Raw genomic sequence first — 13,208 nt, forward strand, 5'->3', positions numbered from 1 at the left:
CAGGTGGGGCCCCGCACGGGGTCTGGACCACTGGTGACCTCGAGGGTCTGGGTGGGGGAGCTCAGGCTGGTTCTCACCCTCTGTCCTGTTCAAGACATTGGACATTCAGTTTTTTCTGTAGAATAAAAGACATGGTTTTCATTCTCACCAATAACTTTATTAAAGTATGTCGGCTCTCTCCCACCACTGGCCTCTAGTGGGTGGAGGCCGAGGGCGCTGCTAAACATCTTCCAACGCGCGAGACAGCCCCACAGCAGGGAATTCTTTGGCCGAAATGTCGGCAGGACCGGGAAATTTCGCAAACCACGCTGACACGTTCGATCAGCCGCAGCAGCTCCTCCACACACTGCACACATCTTTTGTTGCATTTCAGTTGCATTTTTACCTTTCTTGAAATAATAAAGCATCATAGGCCCAAAATGTTGCGCATTTTCTTCCGTCTTCAATATTAAAGTGGACGCACCACAATTCACCAATTTTGATGTATTTTTTAAATGCATGCTGACATGACAGCTGTCACAGCACAACCTAACAAAATTGTTTCCAATGAAGTTAAAGACATCTGATAAGCACTTCGAGAGCCGTCGTACGGACTTTTGGGCAAACCCAGTAATGAGAGTGTCCCCACTGTCTCGTACCACCACGCACCTGCCAGCACCTGGCATGCATGGGACCTCAGGGAGTATGCTGAGTAAAGATCACAAGAACAACGATACACAACAGGTAAGCTTCTCAAACCTTTTTATTGTTCTGGTTTTTCCACGAAGACCAGCACTGTGCAAACAGGTGTAAAATTCTGGACGGCTAGGGAATGATCATGTCGAGTCGGAGCCCTTCCCGCTCTGCCTTCTACCCGTTTTTGCAGCGCACTGCTCTCTCCCAGGGCACGTCAGCCATGGGCAGCAAGGGCCCTCGGAGACCCGGGGCGGTGGAGGCCCGGTGTGCAGGAGCAGTGAGCACTCACACCGCCCAAGAGTGCTCCAGAAACGGACGTGGCTGGGGGCGCACAGAGGAGGGGTGTCAGGGCTGCCCCGTCTTCCCTGCACTTTGCTGGGCAGACCTGGGCCATTTCTAAGGTGAGGGAGGCCTCAGGGCTCCTGCGGAGGGTAAATGAGCATCTAAGCATCGGTCACACCCAATGTTAACAGTGACGTGAAAAGTTCTCTAGCCATTATTTTCTCTTGGCAAGTGCAGGGAGAAAATCGAGAATGATGGAATCACCTTTCATTCTTCTGCTTTGGTCATTACTTTGATGGCTCTTGGTTTTGATACAGCAGAAATGAAAACAAAAAGGTAATAGACCAACTCAGAACCCATGTAGGAGCTGCTACGTACAAAACTGTTCCAGAGATTGGCATGAAAGGACTTTTTGGGCCTAGCCCCGAGGAGCTCCTGTTTCGGTTTGGGGAGTTTGTGGAGAGCCCCATCCAGCTGAGAAGCCACTCACTGGGTCTTGGCAACAGACAGAAAGCAATGCACATACACTATTTCACTGAACTGCGAACTGACAAGGTCAAGAGACTAAAAATCCTACTGTGTATGTAAGAGCAGTTTGGGGAAGAGACCGAACCTTTGCTAGCCGTCTCCTTTCCCAAGATGGCCCAGACGGGCTGGGGGTCAGTAATCATGCGTTCATTGTTTCCAAGTCCAAGTTGATCCCACCTCCTCCTTGTCCCACCCCAGCCCGTTTGGAATCGACCACCTCAAATCAAAACGCTCTGTACTACCAACTCCCTTTGCAGTTTCTATGAAAAGATACAACTATAGAGAAAAAACCCTTACATCTCTCCACTAAAGCATTAATATAGAGGAAAAAACTAAATCAGCTCAGAATATGCCAATAACATATCATGGAAAGAAGTAAATATGACTAAGTAAAGCAAACCAACCACTCCCCCGCCCGCCCCCCTGCCCCGACCCCATGCAGGGCCCCTTTAAACCGTCGTTATCTTCTTGTCCTTGGTGGCCTGCTTGATGGCAGCCTGCTCACAGATGATCTCCTTGAGCCGCTGCAGCCTCATGTTCTGGGTGGTCTGGTCCCCCACGCCCGTCTGGCTGCGGTGCAGCAGGGTCAGGGCATGGATGTACTCCAGCTCCGTGTACTTCACGCCCTGGTCCACCACCAGGTTCAGGAGCTCGTCGGCCGTGTTGTACAACATCTCGTAGTACTGTCTGGAGAGTGAGACAGAGGCCACCGGTCAGCGTCCCCCCTGCCAGCCACTTCGTGTGGTTTTCGGGGTGGTGCATCGGCAGTGTTTAAGTGACCTGGTTTACTTATTCAATAAACTGATCACTAGGCATTGTGCTAGGCTCTGTGAATATAGTGGAGAACGAGACAGACCCGGTCTCTGTCCTCTTGGAAGTCATGAGCTCTCCTTGTGACAATAAAGAGAAGACCCAGGGAGACCTCAAACCTTTTGAGTGCAGTCAAGAATTCCTCCAAATTTTGCATTTAACTCTGAAACAAAGGGAAGTAGGGCACAGCACCAAGGGGGAGAAAAACAATAACCTGGCAGGCACTGCCAACAGTTTTTATCTCATTCAATTCTTCATTCGTCCACTCATTCAATGCAGGCTCTGAGGGATGCAGGGTTTTCTACTCCACAGGGCGGGATAATAGTACCACCTCTTAGGGTTATTGGAAAAATGAATGGATCTATATAAAGCACTTAGAATGGTGCCCAACACAATCAGGCGTGCTCCGTAAACATTAACTATTGTTGGAAATATAATAATAATAATGTATTAAGAGTAATGCAATAATGGTAATAGCAGTACATAGTGATGAGCAAGACGTGGCCTCTTTCCTCAAATAGTTCAGAGACAAGCAGGAACGGTAATGAAAAGCAGAGTAGTAATTGCGTCTCTGCTGACAAGTTAATTTCCGTGTACTGTCACTTCCCCTCAGCGCACCCAGTGAGCTACTGTCCCTTGTCTCGGACACAGGAGCCGAAAGCACAGCGAAGTCAGAGTGCTGGCCCGACGTCACAAACATGGTGAGTGGCTGTGCCAGGACAGGTTTCCGACTCTCAGTCCAACACTCATTTTTCACAGACACAGCTGAGAAGAATGGTCTAAACACCATGAAGAGGTGCGCATTCTGTGAGTCTGTGGCAGAGGAAGAAGTCGCAGCTCGCCGAGGGCGGGGTGAAGGGTACAGGAAGGCTTCCCGTGCGGTGGCACAGTGTCGCGCAGGGTTTTCGGGAGGAAATTCTGGGTTAAGGGGAAGGGAAGAGCAGGAGCAAAGGCAGGGAGGCGAGTCTGGTTGCCCAGGGGTGTGGGGTGTGCAGCTGAATAACAGGCAGGGGGCAGGGAAGGCAGTGAAGTCAGAAGGTAGAGAGTCTGACGGCAGGCTAGTTACGTCACCGAAGACCCCAAGGCCGGGTTAAACCAATAAAGGCCCTGCCTCCCCGCTTCCTGAGGTTCTGTGAGGAGCAGAGGTGCCGCTGCACGTTGTCCTTCTGGAAGATTAATGTGACCACGGTACGCAGAGTGTCTGGGAGGGGACCACTGTGCCAGGATAGAGGGGACATGACGAGGCAGGGGGCCCGGGGCAGGCAGGGGGGTCAAGGAGCCCTGCAGGTCTTCCAGGAATCTTGTCCCATTGGCCTTGGGCCTCGGGCGTGTTTCTTCTTCATCAGGAACATCCCGAAAAACAGAGTCTGGGGGAGAGCTCAGCCGCCCCCGGGCTACGGTGGGACTGCAGGAGGTCAGACCACTGGCATCTTTCCCCCCACCCACTCTGCCTAGCCTCCTTTTCTAATTAACACATGCCAATTATTTTGCAGGCAGGAGAAACAGTTCTGTCATGTGAGTATTCAGGAAGAGCTCAGCAGGTGGCTGAGTGACTCCCGGCAGTCACTAGACCTGCACCCTGGCCCGCGGTCCTCGTGGGGGTGACTCTGGGGGGGTTTCGGAGGTGTGTTTGGTCCGACCCGTGGAGCCGCATCCTTCGGAGTCGTTACTCAAGGGTAACCGCCAGTGCAGACGGAGGTGGTTCTGATAGAGGAGATGTGTGACCTCGCACCTCTGGAGGCCTGGGACCCGACCTCAGCTACAGACGGGAACCTGCCTGAAGCTGCAGCCTCAGCATAAAACCACGAGAGTAACTCCCACTCCACAGCAGATCTGCTGTGATCACAAAGCCCACTATTAAAAAGCACAAACCCTGACGCTGAAGGGAGAGGCATCGCGCTGACCCAACGGCTGCACGTGCTGTCTGGCACCGTGGCTTCTTCCCCTGTTTTGACAAACGAGGCCCGGCCTCAGCTAATTCTGGTTCCCTTAGGGGCACGGGGGACCGGAGACCATCCATTTGCAGAACTAAGCACCCATTTTAAAAAATGCTCAAGAAGAACACATGTTCACATCTAGAGTCACCAAATGGAATGAGACAGCTTGGGGCTGTGGTTCTTTCAAAGCCAGAAAGGGCTTGAGAGCTGTGGTTCCCCACTGGAGGGCCCCAGGGCCCGGGGAGATGCAGAAAAGTACAGGACTCTGGGCCCCTCCCCCATCCTCTCAGGCCTGGAGGCTGTGAAGCAACCAGGAGTCTGAGCCGGAGTCTGCGGGGCGTGGGAAAGGATGCAGAGCCGTTCCCATCTCCTTGAGCCAAGGACCTAAAAGCATTAGGGAAGGAGACAGAAGCAATAAGTGGGCTGTAATGCTTTTCAATGAGATTAAACCAAAAGAATTGGGTTTTTGTGCATTATGATGCTGATATTTTCATCATTTATCTTAAGAAGTAGCATTGAACCCATCAGATCAAATGGAATTTCTCTCAAAAGAAATCGGATGACTCGTTTCCAGAGGTAAACAGTTTTCTCCAGAGACCGCTGGTCCCCTCTGGGCACAAAGGACAAAAGAGAGATGCACGGAGTTGCAGTCCTGAGTCCACCAGTGTGACAAGGGACAAAGGCATGCCACTTAAGTCCATAATGCTTCCCCATCCTCTATGCAACGCAGCCTGTCACAAATCCCAGGATGACACTTGGAGGGACTCAGAGACTAGAAGCGTCCTCATGAGCCTGGATGAGCGAGGCCCTGGGATCGCAAGGCTGAGTTACTAAACAAAACTGGCAGCTAACTGATGGTGCATTCTCTACAGTTAGGGGTAAAAAATCCCCATAACCACGAAGACATATTAGAGCATAAAGAAACAAATATTTAAAGACCATGAAACTCATTCACCTTTCAGAACAGTTCCCAGCCGCAAAGGCCACACTAAACCAGGACAGCGACCAGCACGCCATGGCCTGATGGAGGAAAGGGGCAAATGCCCCAAACTAGACCACGACCTGAGCTTCTGTGACAACCACTGGCACACTGCCATGGAATCACATACCCTGACTAGGATAACTAACTGACCAGCACTTATAGAGGCCTCGGGACAACGGAAGCCTGATCTTCACCACCAAGCACGACAACAGCAGCCGTGGCCCCCCAGGCACCCATTTTTCAGAAGACTGCACCTGACGTGGCTGTGGGATGGGGTCAGTGAACACACCCTTGACTTAAACCCTCTCTGGTGCATGACTTGTGGAGCCAGTCTCTCCTCAGCCCCTAATGTCCACAGGCTGACTGCTACACGTGGCCAGAGAGCCTACTCTGGAACCAGCGCCATGCCACCCCGCTGGGTGGGCACTTTGTGAGAGGCAGTCTCCTCTCACCCTCGGGTGCACGTTAACACAAACAGTATCTCACTAGGAGCCACACTGACATAACGGACCCTTTGGTGCAGGCGCTGTGGTCATCCACGACTCACAGACGGGCCAGCTGAGCTTTAGAGGATGTGAGTGACTTGTCTAGGGCGTCAACAGGAGGGACTCTGAGCCCTGGACTCACGCCAAAGCCGCCAGAATACAGAAATCTCTACAACTGTACAAAGCAAAAGTACCAATTTTGAAGAATACTTGTATAGCTAATTCGTTTTCAGTCATGATTTAGAAAATATGAATTTAATAAAGTTCACACACTGAATCAACTCTCTCTCCCTTCCACTGTAATGAAACCAGCTAGTATAGTGGCAATTCAAAACTCACGGAGCTCCTTTGCAGTTATATTTGAACAGCGGTGGGTTTGGTCTGGGAACTCAGTGCTCTAAACCGCGTAAAGAAGTCACGCTGTAAGCTCGGCATTCAGGGGTTACAGGAAAGCTTTTTGGCTTTCTCACTCATTCTGTCGCCTCTTTATTTCTCCCTTTTTGCTCCTCCAAGCTAGTAATGGACAAGGTGACCTTTCTTTCCAAAAGTTGGCTGCCCTTCTGATTCATTACTTCCTCGAGGAAGGGAGATAATTAAGTAATTTCATTGTAAAGACTTTCTCATCTGGCCCTTCCTGAGATAAAGATAGTATTAATATCAACAAGAGAATTAGGCTCTGAAGCTGACTTCTTAAATGTAAGTTTCAAAGGAAGAAAAATTTACCTGACTATAGCTTAGCATTAACCTTACTGAGCTCTCCACACTCCTCTTGGCCAATAGCCGCAGCATTCTGAGCTCTCAAATAAAACCCGGTAGCAGATGGGTCACTAAATTGTCAGATGAAAACATTCAACTCCTGTTTTCTTGCTCTCTCAATAGTACATATGCTAATAAGCAGGGAAATGGAAAAAGAGAAAGGAACCGAATAATCTATACACTAGATAATCATCCTATAAATAATGGAGAGGTAGTTATAGTGGCAAGATTTAGAGAAGTAAATAAATACTCAAGAGATCAACTAAACTCAGACTCTAGTTGTCTTGCTGTCTTGCATATCCCTCCTACCCCGCCCCAAACCAGCTGTGTGACCTTGGGCAAACGCTGTCAGCTCTTTGAACCTCTGCTTCCCGTGTGAAAAACAAGTTACAGCAGATGCCGCTTAAGCACTGGGTTTTGGATTGAAAAACCTTTACAGCCTCCTCTGCCTGGTCCTTTAAAATCATGGGCTTCCGCCAGAATGAGCTGATGCTGACTTTCCCCAAGCCATTATGGCACGATGAGACACTGACTTAAAAAGGTTCTGAACTGGTGTAAACTCAGCTCACTGCGCTTTCCAGACCAATAACAAACTGGATGGTAATCCCATGTGTCAGAAGAATGAATTAGTTCATTAAAACATATAATGTAATTGCTCTCATTTGTCTTTCCCTTCAAAGAGCTTAGCGTTTATTACAGACATGACTGAAAATTCTCATTTGAAATCACTGAAGTTATTTTCATTTTAGGAATGAGAAAACTAAGGTAGAGAACAGCTAATAATTTTTAGAGACTTAGGAGCAGAATTAGATTTACAGTCCACACTGAGACAGTTTTTAACACTCCTGGCAATGGCCTGTGCAGGTTTTTGTTCTGACCAGGACGCTCCAGAAGAAAAGTCAGGTACGATCTTTAGAAAGTTCGGAGCAGAAACGCCCTCAGCTGGTGGCAGTCATTGGAGAGGTTAACAGAGCCTGGGAGTGTGCTGTAAGGCCTGTGTGGGCTTCTTGGATGGGCCGTTTGCCCCTATTTTCTTTATATAAAGTGGCACACGCGTGCATACCAGGGCCTTTATTTGGGGCACTATTCGTACGTGGCAGTTACCGCTGGCCTCGTTCTGATAACCCCCCTTCTTCCTGGGAAGATGTGAACAGTTGACGCCTGCCTTGCCCATCCCTCTCAGAAATGCAATCCCATGTTTTTGGTAGCGGCAGCCCCAGCCTTGTTATATTTCTCTTTAAAAAACCCCCACAAAACCCTAAAACCAAAACACAACCACTCGACACCAAGGAATTGCTCTGAGACCCGTCCCTTATGAGAGGATGACCTCTCCCTAGCTCAGTTATAGTTGCTGAAAGCGGGGGAAAATTCTTTTTGTTCCCTTAGCTACAAACGTCGCTCCCCATCTTTGGAACGCACTCCAAATTTATAAAGAGCTGTGGCTGAAATGTCCTCCTCGACAATGTGAGGATTCGTATGTCACTCTCTGCTCCATCAGATAATTTTTTAAATTAAGTTTTCTTACAGCAGGGATAGAGCAAGATCTGCATTTTAAATTCAGTGCAATTAAAACTGTGTCTCTTTGGTCTGGGCACTGCCTGCGGTCCAACCCCGATCGTAGGAATAATTATTCAGTCCATTAAGAAGTCTGCTCGACTCCTTCCCCCATTTTGAAGGTTTTAATAAATATTGATCAGGCACACACTTCTGTTTGCACTTGCCAAAGCAATTCTGATGGATTCATCTTCTGATGTTATCAAATAATGAAATATGAAAGAGTGAATAGAATTACCCTCTCGTTCTGTGATTTTTTATTTAGGCCCTTCATTTTACTTTCATAATTGTGTTTGTCTCAGACTCCCGTAAATGCCCTTTGATTATCAAAAGGCGAGTCCGGGTTAAGGAGAGCTATGCTGCGCTGAATATCACTTTAGAGAGTCTTTTCCATTAAAATAAATTATTGAATATCACTTTAGGGAGTCTTTTCCATTAAAAAAATAAATTATCTAATGGCACAGCTTGATAAAAGGACCTAGTACGGTGCACTTGGATGGCCTCGAAGCTGCCTGCCGCTTACCAATCAGCACGGGACTCTGACTGGGTACTCCCTGCTTCTCCCGGCCCCTGTCGGACTAGCCACCTGGGGAAGGACTGCGGAGGTGTGCTGAGGAACCGTGATTCGGGGGCCCTGTGGCTTTGCCGGTTTTAAGTAATGTAACGGAATTTGCAACTTTGCAGTAAATAATGCAAACAATTTCTTCAAAGGGCAACCTAGCGTTATTGTTACTAATGCTTGAGAAACTCTAGTAACATTTAAAATGTTAATATAACATAGATAGTCCTTGCTGCAAGAAGCACCTTTTATCCACACTTAAAAAAAACAATCCAATCCAGGCCCAGATCAAAGGCATCAAAGAGACTGGGCAAATGCTTTCATTTAAAGGAAGATAAATCTCATCGCTTCCTGGCCTTTTGGCTAAGATCAAGTGTAAAGTAAGATAAATCTGGGCTTTGCCAGCCCACCTGCTTACCTGTACTACTACCAAAGAGTTAGAGGGCCCCAGACGAGGAACAAGACCCAAGGTCCCTGCTCCAAGTGACTGGCAGAGCTAGTGACGGAGGGACGAAGGGGTCACTGGTGTTGGGTTGCTGTGTTAACAGTGTGGGGGACAATTTTCCACTGGTGTGTGGGTGGAAGGTCAGTGTGGCTAGGTCTGGGCTGCAGGGCTCTGATGGGAAGAGCTGGCCACCAGAGCATGATGCCAACAAGGCCAAGGTCATGGACTGATTCTGCAGGTGCCAGCTGGTTCTGTTCTTGAGCGACTGACTCTGCCCCTGGCCAGCTAGCTCACACATGTGTTAAGCCACGGACCGAGTGAGGCTGAACGCGCAGTTCACTGAAAGCCCTTGTCACTGCTAGCCATGTTAGGGTGCCGGGACTGCTAATCAGCCTTAGTCACACCCTGACTCCTGACCTTTCAGCCCTTGTTAGAACGCCTAGTACCCTTCTTTGTATTGTTGTAAGAGATTTTTCTACTCTGCTGAGACAAAAGGCTGGATCTTTTAGGACTGAGGGGCCAGAAAGGAAAATGATTTTGGCAGTGAAACCAGAAAATCAGCAGATTATTTGAAAAGCGTGAGCATATGCAAATCAGTAGGTCCCAAAGGCAAACACTCTGTATTTACTAAACCCTGAGGTTATTTATGAAAGAGAGAAAACCTAAATAAAACAAAGCTACCAAATGAGCCACCTGAGATTCAAGGACATGTGACTCCAGATGTCAATTAAAAAATAATAGACTAAATCAGAAGGAGCTAATAGAAATATGTACAGTATCCAGCAGGGTTTAATTAAAGACCCCAATACTCTGACAAACGTGATGGATTCCTTTGGGTAGCAACGTGAATTTGGTAGATGCAAAGACCACTGTGAATAATATATATTTGGATGTCAGTGAACCATTTCATACAGTGCCTCTAAAAAATATTACCAGCAAAACAAATTTACTCTGAATGGCTATTCCGATAGGACACAGGCTGAAAAACAAAGGGTAATGATAAAGGCAAACCAACAAATTCTGAAGAGAGAGCAGCCAGCGAATGCTCAGGACACTGGCTTGTAACTGATCCAACTTAATACCTTAATTAATGTGCAAGATCACACAAAGCGGTGGAAAGGGCAACACTACTAAGCAGAAAGGGCCATGAACAGTGACAAAGGAAAAGAACTGCGGGAAAGGACTTGGAGGATTTAGAATTTGGGGCGGCAAATGACAAAATGAGATTCATCGTGGGAAAACCCAGGGGCATTTGTCTGGAGGAAATTCCAGCAGCCTGTACCCCACAGCTGGGGTGCAGCCCGTACCCCACAGCACTGTCTCAGTTCCCATGAAAGAAGGTGCCAGTTACAGGTCGAGGAGGCGATGATCATCTGTCTCTGCTGTACTTCAGAGTTCTGGGTTGCTTTCCACCACAAGCCAATTGAAAGGAAATCAGAAGAAACCATCTAATGGGATTAAAGGCACAGAAGGTGGGAGGAAAAAGGCTTCAAAGACGCCCAGCCCAGTGTTTACTCAAATGTCCGCTTCTCAGGAAGTGAGCTTCTCCCGGACCCCCTCATCTAGTGACACCTGCCCTGTCCTTGTCGGGCTCTGTCCTTTCTCTGAGCTTTGCTTTTGTCTTTAGCGCCCACCTCCACCTAAAACTGTGTGCTACCAAAAATGTTTTTAATGTGCATTGCGTAACTTTACGTATAAAGGTGGAGAGCCCCCAGGAAACAGTGGTTGTGATCATGGATTCAGGAGCCAGGGGCGTGGGTTTGACTTCCAGCTCTGCCTCTGACTGTATGATCACGGGCTGTTTATTAATCTCTGTCTGCCTTACCTTCTTCATTTGAGAAAGGAAATCACACCATGGGGCTGTCACAAGGATGACATGACGAAGCAAAGTGGCTGGAATGGAATAAATGTCCTACAAGCGCTTTTCCATAACTAAGTACCCCGCCCCTCCCTAGAATAGAGGCTCAGTGAGAGCGGGGTTGGGTTCTGCACTGTTCTTATTACCCCTTGGCCTTAGCGCAGGGCGCCTGGTGGCCTTGAAGAAATCCAAAGGAGTGAATGCACGAGAGAGGCGACAGTAAATCCCGTTAAGTGACTCAGCACAATGTAAAATGTAGTCTGATTCTTTGACACCAGAAGGGGAGGAACTATGACTAAAATAGGCACTCCTGCAAAGACAAAGGGGAATTCCTGGGCACCTCGGACTCTGCCTTCGGGATAACTGCCTGCAAATGCCAAAGGGGAGGCCCCACAGGTAGGAAATCCCTGCGATCCCCCACTTTTCTTTCTTTCTCTGGTGGAAACAGACATGAATGCCTGGATACTTCTCGGCCTGCCTGGACCTCAGTTTCCGCATTTACCCAATGAGCTACACTGGATTACACATCGCAGGTTCGGTTTGATGAAACCAGATGAAGTGGTAAGGCACTTGCTATGCAACAATGGTAAGAGCAGCAGCCAACTTACTGTACTTCCGGGCCACCTGTGTATTGTTTCTTCCTTCAGCACAACTGTAGGAGGTAGCAATGGTGTTTCATTAAGCCTTCCCTCTCCACTCCAAAGAGCGGTTTCTTCTCTGTTCTTTCTTTTTCTAAGGTTAACCCTATGCCCTCAATCCCACTCTCTTCCAGTGCCTTTAGGGCCCTGCTGGGGTTGGTTTTAACTCCTGTATCTGGCATCTAGCCCGTTCACTGCTTCTTCAAACACCCTTACAGCGCTCATATTCTGAAAACCAAACAAACCAAACAACAAACCCCAAGCCCTTTGCGATCCTGTGTCTACTCCCTTCTCATCGTGTCTCTTCTTCTTTCATTGTTAAATTTCTGGAAAAAAATCATTTGTATTCACAGCTTGTCCTTCTAAAGCCCCCGCTTATCTGAAACTGTATTCAGAAAGGTCACCAATGACACCCTAGTGGCCAAACACAATGGCCTTTGCTTAGTACTTCCCCCCTTGGCAGTTTTCCATCCAGAGCTCAACTCTCTTTGAGCCCAGCTATTTCGATCCCGCCCCCAGCTCCCTGGGTCCCTTTGATGTTCCCACAGGCCCCCACACTGCCTGCCTGCTGCAGGTGTTCCCCAGCCAGGCACTGACCCCTGCCCTTTCTCTGCTCCCAGCAGTCCTATCTGTTCATGAGATGTTCTCTCTTTTTCTCTCAAGACCTGGTCTCTTCATTGATCAAAGCTTCATTTGCTCTGCTTTGCAGATGTTTCTACCAGATGTCCTCAGCAGCTAGCCTCCCTGACTTCCAAATTTTGCTCAGCAGAAGTGTAGTTTACAAAACCTCAGAATGTCTGGGTCACTTCTGAGTTTCTGCTCTTCCATTGCTTTTGACCGTGACCACCAGGTCTATCATGATAACATCTTTGACAGTCATTTCTTCTTTCCGATCTCATTATCACAGATCTTAATTACTTCTTACCGGGCCATTACAAGAGTCTCCTACTGCAGTCTCTCCCCCTCACTAACTCCTCCCAGTCTCATTTCCGGTTCAACGGCAGCTACGGCAACAACAACTTGTGTGTTCACTAGCACTAACAGGATTCAGTCCAGACTCTCATATCCAAGGCCTTTGAAAGATTTGGCCCCTATTCGGCTTTTTCTCCCACTTTCCGCCTGCATCAGCCTATTTAAGCCAAACTTAGCCACTCACTGTTCTAGAACACACCTAGCGCTTTTTGGCTCTGCACCCATGTATCCGATGCCTAACAAACCTTCAGGACTGCTGAGATCCTCGGTTCTCTGTGAAGCTATCTGAGCGATTTCTTCTTTCTGTTACTTACAGCTCGGGCCGCTCATTTACCATCTACCATTCAGAGTAGTGTCTGCTTCACAAAAAAATTGTTTTCCACCTAGTGATACGATAAAAAGAGGTATTGAGGTATTTCTTTATTACCTGTGCAAACTTGGAAAAGTTCATTAACCTTTTGGGGCCTCAGTTTCCTCATCAAATAAGAATACTGATCGTACCAAGAACTCATGGGGTTGTTAGGAGGACTGAAGGAACTAATGGCTGTAAAGTGCTTCGAACAGTGCCAGGCACATAACACACGACTGTTCGTTAAATCAGCGAGCAACAAAACAAACAAACAGACAAAAAGGTGCAAAAAGCAATAGTGCAGAGTCCCTCTCCACCCCTTATGCCTGTACGAGCATACTTGTGTGCATGACCGAGTGTGTGTACACACAACAGTTA

At 48.0% G+C, this 13,208-nt stretch overlaps 1 protein-coding gene across 1 annotated transcript in view; it reads right to left on the reverse strand.

Moving 5' to 3' along the window:
- Positions 1–724: 724 nt before the first annotated feature.
- Positions 725–13,208, reverse strand: part of EXOC4 (exocyst complex component 4) — a 678,192-nt gene continuing 665,708 nt past the window's right edge. The window contains exon 18 of the mRNA XM_037165795.2: positions 725–2,172. Coding sequence (XP_037021690.2) covers positions 1,935–2,172 — 238 coding nt within the window. The 3' untranslated portion in view covers positions 725–1,934. The remainder of the gene's footprint in view (positions 2,173–13,208) is intronic.

Source organism: Artibeus jamaicensis, unplaced genomic scaffold (assembly GCF_021234435.1).
Source record: "Artibeus jamaicensis isolate MK-2021 breed Jamaican fruit bat unplaced genomic scaffold, CSHL_Jam_final scaffold_3307, whole genome shotgun sequence".
Classification (NCBI taxonomy): domain Eukaryota; kingdom Metazoa; phylum Chordata; class Mammalia; order Chiroptera; family Phyllostomidae; genus Artibeus; species Artibeus jamaicensis.